Source organism: Peromyscus leucopus, chromosome 1 (genome assembly GCF_004664715.2).
Source record: "Peromyscus leucopus breed LL Stock chromosome 1, UCI_PerLeu_2.1, whole genome shotgun sequence".
NCBI classification, from domain to species: Eukaryota; Metazoa; Chordata; class Mammalia; order Rodentia; family Cricetidae; genus Peromyscus; species Peromyscus leucopus.
The window spans coordinates 176,306,444-176,329,466 of NC_051063.1; the positions used below are offsets into that span (position 1 = coordinate 176,306,444).

A 23,023-nucleotide genomic window follows, 5' to 3' on the forward strand; every position below is an offset into this window, starting at 1 on the left:
AAAAAAAGGTGCATTTTGGCTTAGTGATTAAGAATGCTTCTGCCTTTAATCCCAGCACTCGGGAGGCAGAGCCAGGTGGATGGATCTCTGTGAGTTCAAGGCCAGCCTGGGCTACCAAGTGAGTTCCAGGAAAGGCGCAAAGCTACACAGAGAAATCCTGTCTCGAAAAACCAAAAAAAAAAAAAAAAAAAAAGCTTAATACTTTTGCAGAAACTGGGTTCAGCTCCCAGCATCTACATAGTGGCTCACAAATGCATGTAGTTCCAGTTCTTGGGGACCATCTGCCCTTTGGTCTCTGAGGGCTCCAGGCACTCATGTGATATAAGGAATACATGCAGGAAAAAAAAAAAAAACCTATAAAATAATATATATTTTAATATATTTTTTTTTGAGGGACGGTGTCACTATGTAGCTCTGGCTGTCCTGGAACTCATTATGCAGATCAGGCTGGCCTTGAACTCACAGATTCATATGCATAGGTCTCTCTGAGTGCTGGGATTAAAGGTGTGTGCTACCACTGCCTGGGTCGGCATATTTTTTTCAATTTAAAGCAAACAACAACAAAATTGGGCTGAGGATGTAGCTAAGTGACAGAACCTGGGCACAAGCCGCTTTTTTTTTGAGCTGATGATCGAACCCAGGGCCTTGCGCTTGCTAGGCAAGCACTCTACACACACACACACACACACACACACATACACCTGTCCCTGTAAAAGTTCGGTGAAGTTCTGTTGGCAATTCCTGCTAACTGAAACTGAAGTAATCCTAATGTCCATGAGATGGGGTTGGACAAATTGAAGCCATCTATCAGATGGAATACCTCACGGCAGTTTAAGATGGCCAGTTTGGTGGTCATATCCACTGCAGGTCTGTAATCCTACCTCAGTACTGAAGAGGAGGCAGGAGAGTCAGTTTAGGGCCAATCTCAACTGAGATTTTTATTTTTTTCTTTCCGTTTTTTTTCGAGACAGGGTTTCTCTGTGTAGTTTTGATGCCTGTCCTGCATCTTGCTCTGTAGACCAGGCTGGTCTCGAGCTCACAGAGGTCCACCTGGCTCTGCCTCCTGAGTGCTGGGATTAAAGGCGTGCACCACCACTGCCCGGCTCTCAACTGAGATCTTTATTTTTAAAAAAGTAATAATAATAATAATAAATAATAATAATAATTAATAATAATTTAAGTGCCAGCAAGTTGCTTAACAGGTAAAGGAGCTTGTGCACCTGACAGTCCAGGGGTCAAACTGAAGTTATCAGGATTGGCGGCAAAGAGCTTTTTTTAAGCCAAGGTCCACATAGTCCTGGCTGGCCTGGAACTGCATATATCTATATCGATATATCGCATGCTGTTCTTGACCTTGAGGCAATCCTCCTGCCTTAGTCTCCCAAGTGCTGAAATTAGAAGCATGTGCCACCACGCTCAGCTTTGGTTATACCGCTGTTTCCTAAAAACTTTCAATGTATTTTTTTTAATTGGTCAAAGTTTCTAAAACTAAGGTTTCATTGGCAAGATGAGGTGATGAAACCAGTTACGTTTCCAGCGGCCACTGGCTTTTGCTTACTAAATTAGAGGACCAGTAGCTCAAAAGTCTGAGCGAAAAAAAGAGTCCAGAGATTGAGGACCACATGCAGGTCTCCCGGGATGCCGCAGAAGAATCCAAATCCCTGCTACCCTCTGCAGCGCCGGAGGGGGTGCGGTCCCTTTAAGGCACCCGGAAAGGGGCTGTCGGGACCGGAAGTGGCCCTCTTTACTTCCTCTCTTCACGTGGAGCGGACCAGAAGTGACGCGTGAGGCCCGGGAGCTGCGGACGCGGAGGCGGACGGAGTCGGAGTCGCAGGCGCCGCGGGGTCTCCGGGACAGGTGACCGGGGGAGGGGGCCGGGAGCGCGCCCGGAGAGGGCGGGGCCTGCCCGCCCACGTGAGGGGAGCGGGAGCGCGCGCGGGAGGGCGGGAGGCGAGCCGCCGGCGGGGGCGGGGTCAGGGTACCCCGCGGGGGGCGGGGACACGACGCCCACATGGGGCCGCCGGAGGGGCGCCGTGGGGCGGGCCGTGAGCGTGTGGGCGGGGGCGGGCGGCCGGGCGGGCTGTGAGCGTGTGGGCGGGGCCGGGCGGCCGGGCGGGCGGGGCCTGAGCCCGGGTGGCTGCCGGCGCGGGGCGGGGCTTCGAGCTTGGGGCCGGGCTGGGGCGGGGCCAGAGTCTTGGCTGGAGGACTGGTGGGCAGGCCCGGGACGTTGGGGGCGGGGCCAAGGGGCGGAGCCGGGGCGGGACAGGACAGCCTGGGGGCGGGGCCAGAGTCTTGACCGGAGGACTGGTGGGCAGGCCCGGGACGTTGGGAGGGGACGCAGGGGGCGGGGCCAAGTGCCGTGGGGCGGGGCCAGGGGCGGAGCCGGGGCGGGACAGGACAGCCTGGGGCGGGGCCAGAGTCTTGGCTGGTGGGCTGGCCCGGGACGTTGGGAGGGGACGCTGGGGGCGGGGCCAAGGGGCGGAGCCTGGGCGGGGCAGGACGGCCTGGGGGCGAGGCTAGGGCATTGCGGGGAGGGGGGAGCATAAGGGGTGGGTATTGGGCGGTGGGCGGGAAAGCTGGGGGCAGGGTCAAGATGCAGCGGGGCGGGATAAAGGGAGGTGGGCGGCGCGGCTGGGGGCAGAGCCTGGGTATTGCAAGGGGACCTTAGGGATCAGGGTTTTGGCAGGGACGAGAGCCACGGGGGCGTGTCCATGAGGGCGCGGGGCGGGGCGGAGACGGGGTGGCCCTGCTTTTGGCGGAGCCAAAGTTTTGAGTAGTGCGGGGAGGGGGAAAGGGGCAGGGTTGGGGCGTCGGTTGGGTGAAGAGGAGGTGACTGAGCTGGGGCTTTGTGCTGGGTTAGGCCAAGATACTAGGGGGGGAGGGAGCAGAGTGTTGCTTTCACTAGGGGGCGTGGTTTTGGCGTTGATTGTGTTAGGGAGTGGCTGGAGTTTTAAGGGGGTGGAGCCAGGATTTGGGGCGGAGACGCCCTGGGCAAGCCAGGAGAGTTTCTTACTTTTTGAAGTGGGTCCTGATCCTTATCCAGAAGCTAGGGCCGGGTGCAGAGGCTGTCTGACACTTGATAGAGACGGGGCCAAAATGTCAGGGGTTTTGCAGGTGGGGTTAGAGTGCTAGGGGGGAGAATGGTCAGGGTGGAGCCAGAAAGTTTTCCTTCTACATAAACGCATCGGAAGCTGGAGGAGGAGGCGAGACTCAGAGGCGTAGCCAGAATGCTTCCTGGCACATTGGGGGCGTGACCATAGGTTAAGTTGGAGGCGGAGCCACATTATTTATTTTTTATGGGTGGGGCCAGAAATCTGATGGGAAAGGGGAGGCCCGGTCAGGGGTGGGACCAGGGAGATTTGTGGAGGTGAGGGGCGCGGCTGTGGCTGGCAGTTTTCTCTCGAAAGCCTCTGTAGAAATTCTGTCTTCTGGGCTGAGTATCACTATGGAGGTCAAGTCCTGTCCAGGAAGCCCCCTGAAGTCGATCCTGGGTCTGCTTGCAGAATCTTTTCCGGCTTGGTAGGAGATGATGAGTGCATTTTCAGGATGCTGGGGGCTAGGCTGAGTCAGTCTTAGGGGAGGCAGGGATTACAGTTCTCGGAGAGTTGGAACTGTTTTTCATTCTGTTTTATTTATTTTGTGCATGTATGTGTGATCACACGGAGGTCAGAGGACACCTGGTGGGAGTCAGTTCTTTCCTTCCACTTTGTGGGTCCTGGAGATTGACCTCAGGTTCTCAGGCTTGGCGGCAAGCACTTTTATCCCTGGAGCCATCCCTCTGGCCCTCTAGAAGTTACTTTTGCTGGTTGTAGCTGACCTTCTGAGATCCTGGTCCTGGCTAAAAAGATAGGATATGGAGCCTGGGCTGACATCTTTGTTTGGAGGAACTAGTATTAGGTACAGGGGTGGGGCCAGAATCTTCCCAAGGTGGGAAGATTAATTGCATGGGTGGCTGTAAAACTGTAGGGCAGGTTTGTCTTTCTTTAGGAAAGAGGCCAGGCTAGTACTTGAGAATTCCCTTGATGAAGTACAGGTGTAAGTTTCTGTCAGTCTGTTTTCGGAGCCCTCAGTAAAGGAGAGGAGCCAGCATCTCAGAATGCTGTTGGTCTTAACCTACTGTTCTCTCTGCCCCCAGGAGCCCCCAGTGCTACATTTATTTTCTGTGAGGAGATCACAGCCCATGAGATGGTGAGCTGCAAAGTGGAGAAGTGGGTTGGGAAGGTGGGATCCAGAGACCAAGTGCTCAGACCCTGGGGCAATCCCCCTCCCTCAACCACCTCCCCACCACAGGCTACCACACTAGATTTGAAATCAAAGGAGGAGAAGGATGCTGAGTTGGACAAGAGGATCGAGGCTCTGCGTCGGAAGAATGAGGCCCTCATCCGGCGCTACCAGGTGCCCTAGCCCTGCCCTGGGAGACCCCATCCCCTCTCCCCGCAGTGAGTTTTTCCCACCTCTCCCTTCAAGCTTTCTCATGTTTCCCCTTCACTCACAGGACGAAAACCAAAGGCCTTAGTCTGCCTGTCCTTCCTCCATCCCATCATTCATTCATCATTTATTCATAGTCTGCTCGCTGAGTCTCCAGATTCTTAGCTCCATGTTGTGTGGTGCTGGGGATGTAGACCCTGGACCTGTTCTTAGGCTTCACAGTCCAGTTTGGGACATAGTTGCCCTCTGTAATGACCCAGACTAGACAAGGCTGGGATGGGGGAATTAACAGGTCTGTGGGAGTCTAGAGTTCTCCCTCTAGCCTGAGGACATTGGGGAAGGCTTTCTGGTAGAGGGGGTTCTGAGAACTGAAGGGTGCCTAGATGTCAGCTAATGGGCAGGAGGTGGTTACATTTCATACAAGACGAACAACTTGGGCAAATGTTTGGATGCAGAGAGGGCTTGGAAAGTCAGTTTTTGGAGAATTGATCTAGGGAGGTAGGTCATCAGGGGCCAGCCGCGTTGGTTGGAGAATGCTTAAGGGCACTAGGGAGCCATGGTGGACTTTGAATGGGAGTGAGACCTGGTCAGAATACCTCTTCATGGGGACACTCATTTTTCTGTGTGCTGATGGATGAGAGGGAGTCCAGACAGTAAGGAGAAATCTGGGGCAGGGCCCTTTGTTGGAGAGGACAGGTCTGGCTCAGGGTTAGGCTGTTGAAAGAGTCTCAGTGACCAAGGGTAGTTGGGGCCAGAGTGGGAGGGGGAGGGAGGGTCGAGGGCAGGGCCCAAGCGGAGGTTGTGGGGCTGTCTTTACGAAGGGACCTGGGAGGAGGGTGGTCCTCATTGACTCATTCTTCATGCATTCATTCATTAAAAAAAATAAACATCGGGTTTGATTGTATGCCAGGCAGTACTGTAGGCTGGGAGGAGGGGTGTATCAGCGAAGAGTCCAACAGGGGAGGTATCCCCATGTTTTATCAAGCAGGGGATGCGAACAGAGAGTGGCAGATAGGGGGTGGGACATTTGACACCTGAGGAGTTATAGGGTCAAGGAACTCACTCTAGCAGAGGAGTGGCTGGCACAGAAACCCTGGGGTCCCAGCCCAGGGCACACCTGAGCCCTGGGAATAGCAAGAAGGCCAGTGCGTGTGCAGGAGAGGGGCCCACGATGGGGGAGCATTTGCTCTTACAGATGGGCTTCCTTCCAGAGGGGCTTTGGAACAGCAGAGCCACATGGAGGGTTTGATGGAAGATGCTGTGACGAATGTCTAAAGCTCTGGAGAGAAGTCTGAGTAGGAAGTGCAGGAGAATGTAGAGGACTTTGGGAGTCCAGCTGGTGTACAGGAACCCTCACACCCCATCCCCCTGGATATTTGCTCCTAGGAGATCGAGGAGGACCGGAAAAAAGCTGAATTGGAGGGTGTGGCAGTGACAGCCCCTCGGAAGAGCCGTTCCATGGAGAAGGAGAACATGGCAGTGGAGGTGGAGAGTCCAGCATGTCTGAATGCTCGGGATGGGGAGGAGGGAGAGGGCTGAGCCTGGGACCCAGAACTGCCAGCTGCCTCGGGGTCTAGCATGCCCCAGGGTACCTTTCCTTTGACTGACTTCTCCTCCTTCCCTCTTTCAGGAGAAGAGCCTGGGTCCCTCTCGGAGGACTCCTGGGACCCCCCGGACCCCAGGGACCAGCAGAGGGGGCCGGACCCACCCCCAGCAGGGAAGCCGGGCAGGAGTAGGCCGGGCATCCCGAGGCTGGGAGGATGGTGCCGGGGAGCAGCTTCGAGGAGGAACTGGGGGCCGGGGCCGGAGAGGCCGGGGCCGGGGATCCCCTCATCTCTTAGGGGCAGGAGACAACTCAGCCTCTGATCGCAAGTCCAAGGTAGACCAAGTAGACCATGAAGCTTGGGCCAAGCTTCTATTCCCTGGTGTTCATTCGTTCATTCATTTTTCTCATCTTGGGCCCTGTGCATATTAGATGAGTGCTACATCCGCAGCCCTTAGCTTTTACTCTGAGACAGGATCTCATCTCACTAGGTTGCTCAGGCTGGCCTTGGACTTGGCATCCTCCTGCTCAGCCTCCTCGGTGGCTGGGAAAACAGGCCTGCACTGCTCTGTCCTGCTAGTTCATTTCTTTCTCTTTGCCTTTTCTCCACTCTCGCTTGGATGGACTCCTCCCTGACCCTCGGTCTTTGTGTCCCCTGCCCCCACCTCCTGCTGGCGCTCTAAGGGCTTCTCTTCTTTCCCTCCTGACCAGCGCTCTGCATCTGTCTCAGGTTCTGATTCTGACTTATGCTCCTGCCTCTGTTTCCTAACTAACATTCAGACTTGTGCGTGGGGCTCACCCTGTGTGTGTGCATGTGTGCTCAGATTCATGTGGGGAGTAGTGGGCCTTGCTGTGACTGCTCCGTTCCCCAGCAGGCAACTGCCTGGGCCATGGCTCACAGCTTGGGATGTACTTGGGTCCAAGCCGGTTCTGTGAATCTCTGTCGTTTGGTGAGGTGGCTTTCTCCCTGGGAGTTAAGATTCTTGCTCTAACGGGGAATACAGATTAGACTAAAGGGCGTTTGTTGTAAGCACCCTGCGGTCAGGCATTGTGTCCTCAGAGCAGGCACTTAGCAAATGCCAGAGCTGGACTGTTCGGGTTTGCTAAGTGCGGTGAGGGCTTCGAGGGAACTCAGTCACCAGAGTGCTTGGGGCCTGAGTTTGGTCCCCAGAACCCACAGAAAAGAGGAGTGTGGTGGTGCAGCCTTGTAATCTGTACCCTAGAAGCTGGGGTGGAGACGAGTGGACCCTGGGCTCTGTGGTCTGCCATCCTAGCCTATGTGGTGAGCCATGCCAGTGAGAGGCCCTGTTTAAAGGGTGACGGGCCTGGTGCCACGGTGCACACCTTTACTTCAGCAGAGGGAGGCAAGCAGATCTCTGTGCTAGTGAGTTCCAGGCCAGCCGGAGACCCTGTCTCCAAAGGGAAAACAGAGGCTAGCAGTCAGAGTCCTGCTGGCCTCCCCACGTGAACACGCACGTGCGTGCACATGGGCACAGCCGGACCCCACATGCAATGAATAGCCTCAGTAGAATCTGGATTTGTTTCTCTTGTGGGCTGAGCTAAGTAATGTGGATCAGGAAGCCACGGCCTGCTCACCCCTAGGATTGTTGTTCACAAGGTAGAGCCTGGGTCACTGACAGAGAAAACACAATTTCTTACACTTCTGTCGGGAAGCACTTGGCCACACCCACCAGTAATGGGGTCTGGGAAATGAGAGTCCTGTCCAGTTGGCTGCTCTTTGTAAACTGTTAGGGTTGCAGATGGTAGTTGTTGCTGGGGTAGTCACTAGTTGCTTGCCACGTCACTATCTCCATGCACCGTTTCTATGGTGGCTGAGGTATGCCAGGGTTCCCACATCCAGACAAGTGCCAGGCCAGGCACCCCTTGTCACCTGCCTGTCTGTGGAGAATTAGGACGGCCCTGTTTTTTCTGCAGTTAGTCGTGCGGTTCTTTCTGACAGTCTTGGTGCCATCTTGTCTCCCCAGGAATGGGAGGAGCGGCGCAGGCAGAACATCGAGAAGATGAATGAGGAGATGGAGAAGATAGCAGAGTACGAGCGCAACCAGCGGGTCAGCACCGGGCAGCCTGGGGTGGACTGAGTGGGAAGCGCCCTGTGTTTCCCAGCCTGCCCACCTGCTGCCTCTTCTGCTGCAGGAAGGGGTACTGGAGCCCAACCCAGTACGCAACTTCCTGGATGATCCCCGCCGTCGGGGTGGACCCCTGGAGGAGCCTGAGAGGGACCGCCGCGAGGGCAGCCGCCGGCATGGCCGAAACTGGGGAGGTTCTGACTTCGAGCGGGTGCGCTCTGGCCTGGAGCACGAGAGACAGGTGGGTACTGCCGCTTCCCAGGGCTGTACCCTGGCCTGGCTGGGGTGGCAGAGCAGGGGCTGCTTTCTGTGTGGGGTTAGCGCCTGCTTGATCTGGGGGCTTTTGAGCTAAAGACTCAGGCTGGTTTGGATCTCACTGTGTAGTTCAAGCAGTTGGGTTACCAGGCTTGGCCAGTGTTTTGTGTTTTCTGTTTTCTTTTTGAGACGGGGTCTCACTGTTTAGCCCTGGTGACCTGGAACTCCAGCCCAGCCCAGTTTACGTGGAGTTCTAGCTTTAAGCCCAGGACAGAGATCTGCCTGCTTCCACCCCAGTGCTGGGTTAAAGCTGTGCACCACTCACTGTGCCTCGCTGCCAGGGTTTTCTTGGTTAAGGATTCTTGGTTAGACTTTTTGTTGCCATGGCACACCGCCCAGGGTCTTAGACCTGCTGTATAAACAAACTATCCACCAGTGAGCTCCGTCCCCAGTCCTTTTAGTTGAATGAAGCTGTCCAGGCAGTCCTGAACTCTTGATCCTCCTGCTTCAGCCTCCCAAGTGCTGGGATTACTGGCCAGGGAAAATAGTTCTAAGACAAAACGCAGTGAACCGAATGGGTAAAAGTCTAATTAAAGGCTGGGTATTCTAAAATATCATGACCCCAAAGAGGGAGGGAGGGGTGGGGATGTTTCCTAAGGAAATGAGGAGAGGACCGGAGAGATGGTTCAGTGATTAAGAGTGCTTGAGTGATGCTCGGTGGTGGTGGTGCACACCTTTAATCCCAGCACTCGGGAGGCAGAGACAGGAGGATCTCTGTGAGTTCGAGGCCAGCCTGGGCTACAGAGTGAGTTCCAGGACAGTCAGGCCTACACAGAGAAACCCTGTCTCAAAAAACAAAAACAAAACTAAACAAAAAAGAGTGCTGAATGCTTTTCTGGAGTACTCAAGTTAGTTCCCAGCACCCACATTGGGCAAGTAATGACTGCCTGTAACTCCAGCTCTTCTGGCCTCTGTGGGTACCTGCACACACTTGGCATATATTCACATACTTTGGCATATACCAGAAAATGTCTAAAAAGGGGAAAGATGGGGAGATGGGTCAGTGGGTAAGAAAGTGCTTATTGCATAAGCACTAGGAGCTGGCTTTGAGTCCCCAGCACTACTGTGAAAAAGGTTGGGTGTGACTCCATGCATGCCTAGGGACGGAGGCAGGAAGATCTCTGGGCCTTGCTGGCCGCTAGCTAGCCTAGGTCAGATGCCGTGCGGTCAGAGAGACCCTGCTTCAAGGGAATAGGCTGGGGGGGGGGGGCAGCAAGACACTCCTCTGACCTCTACATGTGCATGTCCACAGATGTGCGAACACCACACACACACACACACACACACACACACACACACAAATACAAATGGAATGTTTGATTCTAGAAAGATGAGACCCAGCACTTGGGAGGTGGAGGCAGGCCAATCTGATGTGGGCATTTTCTTACCTGGGGGTCTGTCTTCCCAAACAGCTCTAGTTTGTGTCAAGTTGATGTAAAACTAGCCAGCAGGAGCCTTTGATCCCAGCACTCGGAGGCAAAGGCAGGTGGATCTCTGTGACTGGTCTACAAAGTGAGTTCCAGGATAGGCTCCAAAGCTACACAGAGAAGCCCTGTCTCAAAAAACAAACAAACAACAACAACAAAAAGAAAACCACCACCAACAAAAAACCCTAGCTAGCACAAGGGGTTTAAGGCCAATAATGAGTTTGAGGCAGCCGTCCTGGGCTATGAGACCCTGTCTGAAACCAAAAATAATAGATACAAAGACATAGAGCCTTTCTGAGGAGGCACCTCAGCCACCCATGTGTGTCCTGAACAGTGGCCCTGTTTGTGTCTGGGGGAGGGGTGTGGAGGGGAGCTGGAGTCTGACTGCCTGTGGTGCCTGCAGGGTCGCAGGGCCGGCCTGGGCAGTGGGGGCGACATGACAATGTCCATGACGGGCCGAGAGAGGTCGGAGTACCTGCGCTGGAAGCAGGAGAGGGAGAAGATTGACCAAGAGCGCCTGCAGCGACACCGCAAGCCCACTGGGCAGTGGCGGCGGGAGTGGGATGCCGAGAAGACCGATGGCATGTGAGTCGGTCTTCCTGCTGGGTGTGGGCTCCAGCCACTGTCATTGTTGTGGGTATTGATGTTGGCTACAGCGTGCCGTGTCTCAGTAGTGTGTGAAGCCTGTCCTTCTCTTTCTCCCTTGGTACTGGGGATTGAACCCATGGTCTCTGGCATGCCGACTAGTGTGCACTGCCGAGCTAGCCTCTCAGACCCTCACTGGTGGAATCTAGACAGGTGCTGCACCGTAGAGACACCCCCAGCTCTTCACTGGTGGAATCTAAACAGGTACTGCACCGTAGAGACACCCCCAGCCCTTCACTGGTGGAATCTAAACAGGTACTGCACCATAGAGACACCCCCAGCCCTTCACTGGTGGAATCTAAACAGGTACTGCACCATAGAGACACCCCCAGCCCCTCACTGGTGGTTTCTAGACAGGTACTGCACCGTAGAGACACCCCCAGCCCCTCACTGGTGGATTCTAGACAGGTGCTCTGCCATGGAGACATCTCTACAGCTCCCACTCCCCACCTTTAAAGTTTTTACAAAAATTTATATGTACTGAGTGCTTTGTCTGCATGTATGTTTGTGCGTGCCTGCTGCCCATGGATGCTAGAAGGTGTCAGATCCCCTGAAACTGGAGTTACAGAGGGTTGTGAGCTACCATGTCGGCACTGGGAACTGAACCTGGGTCCTCTGGAAGAGCAGCCAGAGCTGAGAGTCACCTCTTCTGCCCTTTCACCTGTTTACTTTCTGAGACAGTATGTTCCCTCGGTTGGCTTCGATCTTTCAGTCTTCCTGCCTGTTGGATCCTGAAGTCACAGACAGTTGTGAGCTGTCATGTGGGTGCTGGGAATTGAACCCAGGTCCTGTGAGCCATCACTACAGCTCCTTACATATTTTTATTGAGAGAGGCCACAGAAGACAGCTCATGGGAGTCCGTCTTGCCGTGTGGGCCTGGCTGTGCAGCTCCAGTGGCCGTGGAGTTGAGCATCCTCCAGCCTTGGCCTGCAGATGCCCAGCTTGTGTATGGAAAACTTCCTGTGTCACTTGCTCACAGGCCTGCCGGCCTTTGTTGACCGCGGCTAGCAAAGAACTGCAGGTCACTCTGTGTCTCCCTGCATAGTGAGCTTGACCGATGACCGATGTCCGAGAACACACCGCTAGCAAAGGCTCAGGGTAGGGAACCCACCGTTGCTGATCCCCGGTGCCTGGCTGTCTTAGACTCACTCAGAACCTTCTGCCTGCCCATAGATTGGAGTTGTTGGTACTGACAGTTTACTTGTTTACTCTTTCATGTTTACTTTTTGTATCTTTGAGACAAGGCCTCACGTAGCCAAGGCTGACCTTGAATTTGCTGTGGAGTCAAGGACAGCCTGAACCCGATTCTTTTGCCTCCACCTCTGAAATGCTCGGGTCCCTGACATGTGGCACCATGCCGGGCCCACAGTTATGTCCTTGCTCTGTTTTGAACATGCCCTGAGTGTTCATTCTGGGGTGCAGGCTGCGGGCAGCAACCCCAAGGGACTTGAGTCACTTGGGTGACTGGATACACAGGTGCAGAGGTCAGTGGGAAGTGAACCATCTCTCTAGCCCCACATTTTTATTCCAGAGGCCGCAGTTGTGTCTCTGTCTGGTTCTGTCACTAGGAAGCTGGGTTTGCCTCTCATCCCCCATTCTGTCTGCCTCATCTCCCCTGCTTTCTCTGGTCTCTCCCCCGTTCCTCAGCTATTGCTTGTTCTGCCCTCTGTTCCTAGGTTCAAGGATGGGCCAGCTCCTACCCATGAACCGTCCCACCGCTATGGTGAGTAGTACCTTGGAAAGGGTTAAGCAGTGGGGTTTAGTGTGGCATGTGCTGTGTCCCCATCCCCTAAGTCCTTGGATCTGGGTTTCTGTTGTAGATGACCAAGCTTGGGCAAGACCCCCTAAGCCCCCCACTTTTGGAGAGTTCCTTTCTCAGCACAAAGCAGAAGTCAAGAGCCGCAGGAGGAGAAAGAACAGTCGACCCCCGGCCAAGGTGGCCCCTCGTGCCTATAGGTGGGGTGTCCCTCCCTTGGGACGTTCCCTTTCTCATTGTGTTTGGGTGTGTGGAGTCCGTCTCTCTGGCTCGAGTTTGAGGGTGCACTGATCTGTCTTGGCTCTGTTCGCGTCTGCTGTTCCCTTTGCCTTCAGTGCAGCAAGTCAGATGCTCTCTGAGAAGTCAGTCCACCCCTCACCCAGACCTTACCCTGTCTCTGTCCACTCCAGTGACCATGATAATCGCTGGGAGACAAAAGAGGAAGCTGTGTCCTCAGCCCCTGAGTCCTCTCAGTCCATGTCCCTGGCGGAGACACCCACACAGGTAAGGCAGAGCAGTGTAAAGCAGGGTGTGTGTATGGGGGGTTCAGGCCCCAAGTCTTTCTCTGACCTGCCTGTGTTCTAGCAGCCTCCAGAGATCCCAGTGCCAGCCCACCGGCCTCCTGAGGAGGATGGTGAGGAAGACGAGGGGGAGGAGGAGGAGGGAGAAGAGGAGAGGGAAGACGATGAGGAGGATGAAGAATGGGAGGACGTGAGTGAAGACATCACTGAGGAGGAGGAGGAAGAAGAGGAAGAGGAGTTTGAGGAGGAGGAGGAGGAGGGTCCTAAGGAGCAGGAAGCCCCAGCTGTTCTTGGAGAGCCTGGAGAGGCCGAGCCTGCTGGGAAGCCCACCTGTGAGCAGGCAGACCCTGCGCCCGCCAGGCCCCCGGAGTCGCTGTCCCCGGTTCCTGCTGAACCTCCCAGCCCCTTCTCACCCTCTGGGGACCACCAGCCTGTGTCTGACTGGGGTGAGGAGATGGAACTGAATTCTCCCAGCACTTCCCACCCACCCGGTGCCCACTCTGCGGGTGAGGCCTGGCCTTTTGGGAATGCATGAGACTGCTGTCTCTGTGTATGTGTGTATATGTGTGTGTATGTGTGTGCTCATGCTCCTGTGAGCTCACAAGGGTGTGGCTGTGCTCACACCTCCCTCAGCCCTTGTAGCAGGGACAGGCAGTTGGTGCCTACTCCGTGCCCTCAGCCCATTCCCTAGAGCCTGCTCTTGCTGGTTCAGAGCCTCTCTCCAATAAAAAGTTCACTTCCTTAAATGACACCCCCCCACTGTGTCCTTGAGCCCCCCTGCTCCCCTGGCAAGGGGAGATGTTTGGAAAAGGAGGGGCTTGACTGAGCCTCCCCTTCTCCAGGAGGTGACCAGCCAGCCCTTGCCTCCTTGGAGAGTGGGCCAACTTTGGCAGGAGCCCCGAAGTCTGAAGAAGAGGGGCCTGAGGCATCTCCAGGTGGGGTGCATGAGGCTGGTGGAGGTGGGTGGCCTGCTTGCATTCCTGGGGGGAGGGAAGGGCTTGGGGACAAAAAATGGGTGGGGCCTGTGGGATGGTGGGGGAACAGGGCAGGAGGTGAGTCAGGCTCTGTGCCGTGCCTGGGGGGGCCTGGAGTCAGGTCTTGGTTGGTGCAGAGGTGGGCTGTACAGCTCCAGGCAATGGGAATTGTGAGTAGGGCTGGCCAGGAGCTGGGCTCAGGCATAGACAGCTCATTGAGGTAAAGGGCTGAAGCTAACTGGAAGGAGCAAAAGACGGGATTTGAAATCTGAATGTCCCCAAGGGGAAGAGGCTGAATCTGTAGACTCTTGAGTTTGAGACTAATACTGGTTAGGGACCCTGTAAAAGCAAAACGTGGTTAGTGAAAGGTAGGAATGAATGAATGAATGAGTGAATGGAGTCGACTGTTAGGCTTATCTGAGAGCAAGGTTAGCATTTTGGGGCAGACCTGAGTGGGAATTTTGGACCCCACAGAGTAGAAGCAAGAGGCTGATCATTTTGGCCACCTTATGCGGTGGGTCAGGTTTCTTGCCTGTGTCATCCTTCCTTTCCCCTGTATTGGGTAGGATGTGGAGCAGAGCCCAGGAACGACAGTCAGATGGCTGGTGGGGACGGAGGCCGAGGGGCCGGGCCATACAAAAGTTTGAGGTCCTGGGAGGATGATGGTTATATCATTACCTAAGCGCTTCCCAGTAGTTGACGGAGTCAGATTGGAGAGGCTCTGCTTCGTGGGCCTCCTGAGGGTTGAGTAAACTGGAGACCAAGTTGCAGATGGGTTTGACTGAGGTGCGGGGCAGGGCGGGTTGGGCAGGCTGGCTATCCATTTACCGCTTTTTATCTCCTCAGAGGTGGGCCCCGAGGGCCAGGAGACAGCGGAGATCACAGACTTCCAGAGGGTGCGTTTCTGCAAGGTGGTGGCGGCCGCTCCGCCGCCGGGGGCTGCCCGCTGACAGCGCCAGCAGACGGGGCCTTAGCGCTCTTGCACTAACCTCCAGCCGCCTCGCTCCTCTGCTTCTGCTACACTCCGGCCAGGACGGGGTTAAACGTAGGGGGGAGGAGCCAGGCAACCGGGCCGGGCCGGGGTTCTTCTAAGTTCGCTGAGGACCGGTTTTGGCAATCTGAAAGGGGCTGTACCATACCTCGCTGGTGGAGACCTCCGAGTCAGCCTCTGTGAGGCCCGGCTGTGCAGGATCCTGCAGCTAGGGCCTGGGACTCTCTGGAGGACATGAATTAAATGCGTGCTCCCGCCAACCTTTGAACTGTGCTGCTAGCGGGACAGGCTGGGCTGCTGTGCTTGGCGGGCTTTGCTGTGGCGGAAGAGGTGGGACGAGGGTGTGGTTCACCGTCCTGACACCTCTCCCCTCCCACCCCGCAGGCTGTCCTGCAATCCTGAAGACGCTGCTGGGCGGGGCGGCAGCGCAGGTTTGCCTGGCTCCCGGGCAGGCTGCTCTCCTCCCTGCAGCCCACTCCGGACCCTGCGCCTCTAGGGAGCGGGAGAAGTTGCGCTGGTGCGGAGTTACTGGGGAAGGGGCCAGCTGGGGCGAGGGGCGGAGCTGAGTCCTCCAAACCCTGCAGGGGCCCAGAGATAAGAAGCCGGGAGGGGCGGGGCCGAGGTCCGGTGGGCGGGGCTAGCGTTCAGAGGCTCTGGGGGCCGTCCGCTCCAAACGACTGGGAACCTGACCTCCGGCGAGCAGAGGTGGCTTGTGTGCGGGGCTGCAGTCGGTGGAAGAAGGGAGGGTTCCGACAAGCTAGGAGGGGCCCAGAGCAGAGAGCAGGAGTCCCAGTTAGGGCGCTAGAACAGGCGGGTGTGGCTGCGAAGGGGCGTGGCTAATGCATTTTTCTTGATAGTGGTTGGGCCAGAGGCTGTAGGGGCGTGTCTAGGAGGTGAGGGTGTGGCCAGGCTTTGCGCGGGTGGGGGGCGGGGGCGGTGATTTAGGGCAGAGGGGGGGGGCGAAGCTCTTGGAGGGGGCGTGGCCCTGGAGGGGGCGTGGTTTGCGTGAGGTGGTCTAGGGCGGGGCTGGGGCCTCCGTGGGGGCGGTCCCGGGGTGGGGGCGGGACCAGCGCGGGTGGAGTGGGCAGCGCGATGCGGGGCTCGAGCTGTGTGGGCGGCGGTGGCGAGAGCCCGGGCGGTGCGGGGCTGAGCGAGGGTCCCCGCGGCCGATGGCTGCGCCTTGCCCCGGTCTGCGCCTACTTCCTGTGTGTGTCCTTGGCCGCCGTGCTGCTCGCCGTGTACTACGGGCTTATCTGGGTACCCACGCGGCCGCCCGCGGGCCCCGCCGACCCCCTGCCCAGCGCGCCTGCCCCTCCTTGTGCCCGTGCAGCGCCACCCGCCCCACCTCCTGCCGCCTCCTGCTTGCTCGGAGCCTCCGGCGGGCCAAGACCGCAGCCTGGACTGCCACGGAGCCGCCGCCACAGCCGCCGCCCAGCGCCGGGAGCGACGGCCGAGACCGCGAGCCGAGCGCCGGGATAGCCTGGCCCACTCCCACCGTGGCCTGCGCCAGCCCCATCTGCACCACTGGGCCTCGCCTGCGCGGCGCCTCCTCTCCCCGGCCGCGGTCCTGATCCTGCCTGACTTCATCCCACCCCGCTCCTCCTCGGGGCTCAGCGTTCATCCGCAATAAACTCCAGCCTCAGCTGCGCTCCCTGGTCTGTGGTCGTCTGCAGCGCGTGCTGGCCCCTTCTCCAGCCCCGCGGCCTCGCGGCCTTAGAGGCTTTTCTCTACCATTGCTCTCATGTAAATTTTGGGTTGGAATGGGGAAAAGCGGCTTGCCAGTTTCGGGGCCATTGAAGGTCAGATACTGTGAAGGCCTTACCAGTTTTTGGGGTGTCACGGGTCCTCGTATAGCGTCGGAGACAATCGTGCGTGCTGGGAACTGTGTCAGGGACAGAGGCTGTGCTCTTGTGCCCTGGCCAGTGATGCTGTAGCTTTTTTCCTGGGGTCAGAGAGATGAACCTGGGGTTTGGGTGGTGACAGGACACATTTGCTGCTTTGGGAAGTGGAGTATAAACCTGAACCAAAAAAAAAAAAAAAAAAAAAAAGGTGGGTACAGCCTCTAGTCTGCACTGTTGGTGCCGTGGCTGAGAAGTCGGTATAGCTTCTGATAAAGAAGTCAGGCGACTGAGTCCATTTCCCATACCTGTGACTGCGGCCTGGCCCTAGGCCGGCCTGGGATATCCTGCTTCAAGAAGGGCTTTTCCTGTATGACCTGCCCTCCCCCTGAGCTGAACCCCAGGAACCGAGCCTCGCGTCAGATGGGAGTATGTCATCTGTCCTGGTTCCCTCCTGTTCACCAGCATTCCCCACATGCACAGCAATGTACTTCACCTCTCCGGTTTTGTAAAATGAAGATAGCACAATGTTGCTCACAGAATTAAACTAACGATCCAAACCCGAGAACAGAGTTGGCTTGCTCCCTGTCTCCACGTCAGCCCAAAGTGTCCACACCAGCAAGAGTTGGGAGGCCCGCTCTCCTGCCCCCACTGGCCTCCCTTTCTGCTTCCAGTTTCTCTTTCTTCTGCTCCATGGTGCTCAGCCTTTCTTCTTGTCTCCTTCCACTGTCTTCTCCCCGCTCCCCCCCTCTCCATCTCTAGAGTGTCTCTGTATTGTCTTTTGGGTCTCCTGGCTTCCTTTCCCTGCAGGGCTCTGCCACTGAGCTGGGCCCTGCCAGCCGTCGGATTGGAGGCCAGGTCTCACTACTACAGCTCCATGTGTCCCTGTGTCCCAGCAGACCTTCGTCCTCTGTCTTCTAAGTGCTGGGATTACAGGTGGGTGCCACTATGCCCAGCTTGTGGATTTGGTATGCTGACTAGCTCTGATGACTTTAAACATTTTTTGGGGGGTGGGTGGGATCGTTTTCACCTCACTCTCACATGGTGACAAATTAACTTGTACCAAGCTATTTATATATTTTTTATTTATCCCTTTTGGTGTGTTCACACATTTTGCTGCAAAAAGATATTACCATGTCTGCTGGGGGAAGTGGACAGTGCCTGCCTAGGCCCCTGGGGGTTTGCATAATAGGTGCAGATTGGCCTTTCTAAAATTTGATCAGCCCTGAGTTCTGAAGTGCATCTGTCCCTGAAGACCTCAGCTAAGGGACTGTAAACCTACAATTTGGCACACTGTCAAGCCTAGATTTATCTTAATTACTAGTTCAACATTTATTTAATGGTTTTAAGTTGGTTTTGAAGTCGCTGTTGTAGAAGAGGGATAGCATTTAACTTTTCCTGGGGAGACAGGAGCAAATGTCTACTCACCCCAAACAGGGCACTGCCAAGTGAATTTTGGGGGTTGTTAATTACAGGAGCGTATGGGTGACTCAAGAGCCGTTGAAAAGGCTGCTCTGGCTGGTGACTGACAGTTCATGCAATTGGAGTCCCTGGAGCTACCTGACTGACCCACGGGCAGCTGAGCAGAGCAGGCTCATGTTACCACTCTTTGGGCCCACTTCACACGCTGGCCAAAGTCATTCAGACTTTCCGGAGCTTCTCCCGCCTTGGAGATCCCACCATGGGCCTCAGAAAGGCCCTTAAGACCTGTCCCATCCCAAGGCCCCTGTGGAATTAGTCATGCGTGTGCACAGCATGTGAAGGGTAGAGAATGTGGGTGCTGGTTTTCTCCTTCCACTGTGGTACACAGGCACTGAGTCAGGCCCTCAGGGTTATGCACAGACATCTTTACTCAGTGGGCCACGTCGGCGGTTCCGGATCTGTATAAACAACTTGACGATATGACCGCCCCATGGCATGGTTAAGAGGAAGGTTTTTATTGTAGAGATGAAAGATCGAGCGAGCAGCCAGAGGCATCTGCAAGAGTCCAGAGCGAAGAAGAGAAAGAAAGCAGTCGACTGAACTTAGTCAGCTGACCGGACCTCGCCATTCTTGGAGCAGAGCAAAGAGATGGGGGTTGGGGGGAGCAAGAGAGGAAGACCCGAGTTCAGGCAAAAGAGAGGGAGCATCACCAAGATAGGCTGTAAGAAAAACGAGTAGCTGAGGGAAGCCAGCTCATGAGCTGAGGGAGGGAGTGTAGGGTAGGGCAGGGGTGAGAAGATCTGGAGAAGAGCCAGGATGCTAGGTGGACACTGAAAGGTGTAACAGGCACTTGTGATGCTGAGGGATCCAGGAGGCCAGCATGTGTGTGCTTTGGCATGCTAACAGGCACCACAGACAGCCATCTGCCCCTTCCGCCAGTGACAAGGAAAATGGCTTCTTTTGGTAGAGGGGGGATCATCAACCTCACAAGTTCCTGAGGAATGCTGGTTTTTGCCTAACCACCAGACTTTGGGCAAGCGGAGTTTCCTTCAGACCTGGCAGGATCATCTCAAGTCTCCTACGAACATAGTTCTGTCTGGCCCGGTGAACTGAGCATCAGATGTTGCTCTTCCCATGCTGAGTTCTCTGTCAGTGCCCATCATTCTTCTGTCCCTGACGCCCACGGTCCCTAGTGTGTCCCTAAGGTCCCTAGAAGCCAGCAGCCCATCAGGGACCGCTTTCCCTCAGATCGTCTCAGCTCACGCAGCCTTTGTCTTGAGGAGGGATGGGTAGCTCCATTGCTCAGTTTTTTTTTTCTCTGCCTCCGTAGCAGCCAGACTGAGCCCACACGCCCCCGCGTCTCACAGCCTCACAAGCCGGGCTGTGACAAGCTCGCTCTTCGCCTGTTTAAAAGTCTTCGCCAGTTTGAGCAGCTTGGGTGCCGAGTGCTCCCCGCCGGTCACTGCGTTGGACCCCACCCGTCACCCCTCTGTCCTCTTCCCCATTCTTGTTTCTTTCTTTGGGTTCCAGCGTCCGACAGCCGCAAAGCAGCCGCCTCGCCGATACACTTTTCCTTTTGGCTCTCCAGCCGTGAAAAAATGGCCACCCAGCTCCTCCATCTCATGCTCTCTTTTGTATTAGATTTACCCTGAAGTATCAGAGGCTAGCCTGCCTGCCAAGTCAGTGGCTACCACGGAGGATGCGGGTTGCCTGTCCGTCCCGCGGGGCAGCCAACTCTGTCCTGTCACACGGGAATCTTACTATACACAGGAATGGTCACATGATGGCCATAGTGGCTTGGGGGATAAGAGTTTGCTACTCTTGGGAACGGCAGCGTGTTCCATATTCCTACAGCCGTGTTCAGTGACCTCATCCAGTCAGGATGCCATTCCATACCACACGAGAAAAACAAACAAACAAACAAACAAACAAAAACAAAACCAGCCACCGTGGGATTCCCCACCTTGGTTCCATAGCCTGTCATCTGTCTGGGACCGTAAGACCATCACTCGGCAAGGAGACACGCCACCCCATGCTGTAAAGAATGGAAGCAACTCCTAGGTGGAGAAGCCAGTGTCCTGGCCTCATCCTGTGAGGGTTAATCCCGTGGACAGGACAGCCTGGCCCACAGAGGAGACCCTGCCTCTGAAGGAAAACCAAACAATAACCAAGCAGGGCTGCCGTGACTCAGCCTAGCACACACCATCCTGGTGTGTTCGTCTTAGTCCTCAACTGGATGAGCTCCGGAGTCACCTAGGAGACAAGCCTCTGGGCACACGTGTGTGGGGGATCATCTACATTACCTGAGGTGGGAAGAGCTTCGCACTGTGGGAGGCATCCATCATCCCACGGATTGGGGGCCTGGGCTTAATACAAAGGAGAAAGCCTGCCGAACGCCATCGTTCATCTCTCAACTACCTGAATGGGACCGCGATTTGATGAGCTGCTTCAAGCTCCTCCTGCCATGATGGACTGTTCCCCAATGAACCCTTCCTTCTTTAAGTGGCTTCTGTGAGGCATTTTGTCAGAGCAAACGATCAGGCATGCTGGCACACACCTGAAATCCCAGTGCTCGGAAGGCAGAGGCAGAATCCAGAAGGTCAGGCTTATCCTTGGCTACACTGCTGAGTTTTGTTTTGTTTTCAAGACAGGGTTTCTCTGTGTAGCCCTGGCTGTCCTGGGACTCGCTCTGGAGACCAGACTGGCCTTGAACTCACAGAGATCCTCCTGCCTCTGCCTCTGGAGTGCTGGCTTTAAAGGTGCATGTCACCACCGCCCAGCATGCACTGCTGAGTTTTGAGGTCAGCCTAGACTATGTAAGACCTTGTCTCAAAACTCAAACCAAGATAGAACAAAATCACAGTCTCTCAACTTCTGCATTGTTGAAGTCACAAGAGGTGTTTATAAACCACTTGAATACTTTATAGAAGGGGGAAAATGCCATCTTAATTGCTAGACATTCTGTTTCATCTTAATTTTAATAAATAATATGAAAATGATACCAGGAAAATCACCCTCCCGCAGGGAAGATGCTATTTAAAGTTAGCGTTGACTTCCTGGGAAAGGCTGCAGGTGTGACGCTTAAATACGAATTGGGAAGCTGGGCGGTGGTGGCGCACACCTTTAACCTCAGCACTTGGGAGGCAGAGGCAGGTGGATCTCTGTGAGTTCAAGGTCAGCCTGGTCTACAGAGTGAGTTCCAGGACAGCCAGGGTTATACAGAGAAACCCTGTCTGAAAAAAAAAATCCTCTTTGGGGGGGCCCCCAGGGTTTGAAAGTTTTTATCTCCTCCAAAATGCCACCCAGAAGCTGGTGTGGCAGCACACGCCCGTGGCCTTACTTGCAGGGCATCAGATGCATCCGAATCCCCGTGAGTTCGAGGCCAGCTTGGATTATACAGTGAGACTTCACCTCCCCTTATCCTGCTTTGCTCTCAATCGCTGTGACAAACACTGTGAGCAAAATCAACTGGAGGAAGAAAAGGTTTATTTGGCTTATGAGTCTTAATCACAGTTTCATCACTGAGGTCAATCAAGTCTGGCCACTCAACACTCCTGTTCTAAGGGATCTGACGCCCTCTTCTGGCTCCTGTGGGCACTGCACACACTTGGCATATACACACAAGGAGAGGCACACATTAATATTATACATAACTGAAAAATAAAATAAATCTCCCTCCCCAAGGGTTTCTCTGTGTAACTCTCTTTGTCCTGGAGCTCTCTCTGTAGACTAGGCTGGCCTCAAACTCACAGAGATTTGCCTGACTCTGCCTCCAGAGTGCTGGGATTAAAGGTGTGCACTACCATCACCCAGCCGAAAATCCTTTTTAAAAGACAGTTACCTACACGATAGAAAGAGAGAACTGACAGTCTCCAGTGTCCTCTATGCATGCTGGCCATGCTGGGTCACTAATGTAATGGAGGCACCTAGAGGGCTGATATAGGATGATCATGAGTTTTAGCTACTTTATGAGTTCTAGGACAGCTTGGACTACATTGCAATACCTTGTCTCAAAAATCCAAAAATAGCCGGACGGCGGTGGCGCACGCCTTTAATCCCAGCACTTGGGAGGCAGAGGCAGGCGGATCTTTGTGAGTTCGAAGCCAGACTGGTCTACAGAGCGAGATCCAGGAAAAGCGCAAAGCTACAAAGAGAAACCCTGTCTCGAAAAACAAAAACAAAAACAAACACAAAAACAAACACAAAAACAAACACAAAAACAAAACAAAAATATTTTTTGGTTGTTTGTCAAAGACAGGGTCTTACTATGTAGCCTTGGAACTCAATATGTAGGCCAGGCTAGCCTCAAATTCAGGGATCTGCCTGCCTTTGCCTCCCCGAGTGTTGGATTTAAAGGTTTGTGCCACCAAGCCTGACCACCCCCCAAAAAAATTATGGTAAACTTTATGTTGTGTGTATTTTACCATGATTTTAAGAATAAACAGTTTTTAAAAAGTACTTTGTGGCCAGATGGTGATGGTGGTGGTGATGGTACACACCTTTAATCACAGCACTTGGGAAGCAGAGGCAGGTGGATCTCTGTGAGTTTGGGGCCAGCCTGGTCTACAGAGCGAGTTCCAGGACAACCAGGGCTACACAGAGAAACCTTGTCTCGGAAAAAAAAAAAAAGAAGAAGAAAAATACTCTGTCTCAAAAAACAACAAAAATCTACAAAGTCTTTTGTGAGCCTAGGAGAGTCGCTCAGTTTGTAGCATTCAGGCCTGGCAAGCTCCAGGGCCTGAGTCACAGAATAAAGCCATATAAAAAAGCAAAGTGTGGTGGTGGCACATGCTTGTAACCCTAGGACTGGGGAGGCGGAGGTAGCTACGCTAGCCAGCCTAGCTGAATCGGTGAGCCCCTGCCTCAGTGAGAGAAGTCTTCTCCCCTTGCCGCCGCCGCGCCCCCCCCCCCCCCCCCCGGGGAACAACTCCTGAGGCATGACGCCATAGATTGTCCTCTGGCCTTTATAAACATGTACATGCCAGCCATGGTGGTGCACTCCTCTAATGCCAGCACTCGGGAGGCAGAGGCAGGCAGATCTTTGTGAGTTCGAGGCCAGCCTGGTCTACAGATGAT

The 23,023-nt window shown here is 55.0% G+C and overlaps 2 protein-coding genes across 10 annotated transcripts; both read left to right on the forward strand.

Moving 5' to 3' along the window:
• Positions 1-1,740: 1,740 nt before the first annotated feature.
• On the forward strand, positions 1,741-15,607 carry Ccdc9 (coiled-coil domain containing 9). 9 transcript variants are annotated; one of them, XM_037202050.1, is made up of 15 exons: positions 1,741-1,857; positions 4,136-4,188; positions 4,291-4,395; positions 5,815-5,913; positions 6,059-6,145; positions 7,957-8,040; positions 8,126-8,299; positions 10,204-10,385; positions 12,122-12,168; positions 12,266-12,401; positions 12,612-12,705; positions 12,787-13,168; positions 13,565-13,681; positions 14,543-14,592; positions 15,072-15,607. In XM_037202050.1, exons 2-15 carry the CDS (start codon positions 4,186-4,188, stop codon positions 15,087-15,089), a joined length of 1,578 nt encoding a protein of 525 aa, XP_037057945.1. In that variant the 5' UTR covers positions 1,741-1,857; positions 4,136-4,185; the 3' UTR covers positions 15,090-15,607. The 9 variants fall into 9 exon arrangements, with proteins under 9 accessions (XP_037057945.1, XP_028710761.1, XP_037057946.1 ...); XM_037202051.1 differs by having other exon boundaries at positions 1,742-1,857; positions 4,291-4,439; positions 6,059-6,307; positions 12,790-13,168; XM_028854932.2 differs by having other exon boundaries at positions 1,742-1,857; positions 6,059-6,307.
• A 127-nt stretch (positions 15,608-15,734) lies between these two features.
• Positions 15,735-17,090, forward strand: Inafm1 (InaF motif containing 1). The gene has a single exon (XM_028854952.2). The coding sequence runs from the start codon at positions 15,780-15,782 to the stop codon at positions 16,164-16,166; it is 387 nt and encodes a 128-aa protein (XP_028710785.1). The 5' UTR covers positions 15,735-15,779; the 3' UTR covers positions 16,167-17,090.
• The last annotated feature ends 5,933 nt before the right edge of the window (positions 17,091-23,023 follow it).

Excerpts from the sequence above, each read along its gene's own strand:
- Ccdc9 (XM_028854928.2), top strand. Across the intron at positions 5,914-6,058 it reads AGGAGAACATGGCAGTGGAG|GAGAAGAGCCTGGGTCCCTC; the intron begins GTGGAGAGTCCA and ends TCCCTCTTTCAG. Across the intron at positions 8,300-10,203 it reads GCCTGGAGCACGAGAGACAG|GGTCGCAGGGCCGGCCTGGG; the intron begins GTGGGTACTGCC and ends TGGTGCCTGCAG.
- Inafm1 (XM_028854952.2), top strand. The coding sequence starts at position 15,780 with ATGCGGGGCTCGAGCTGTGTGGGCGGCGGTGGCGAGAGCCCGGGCGGT.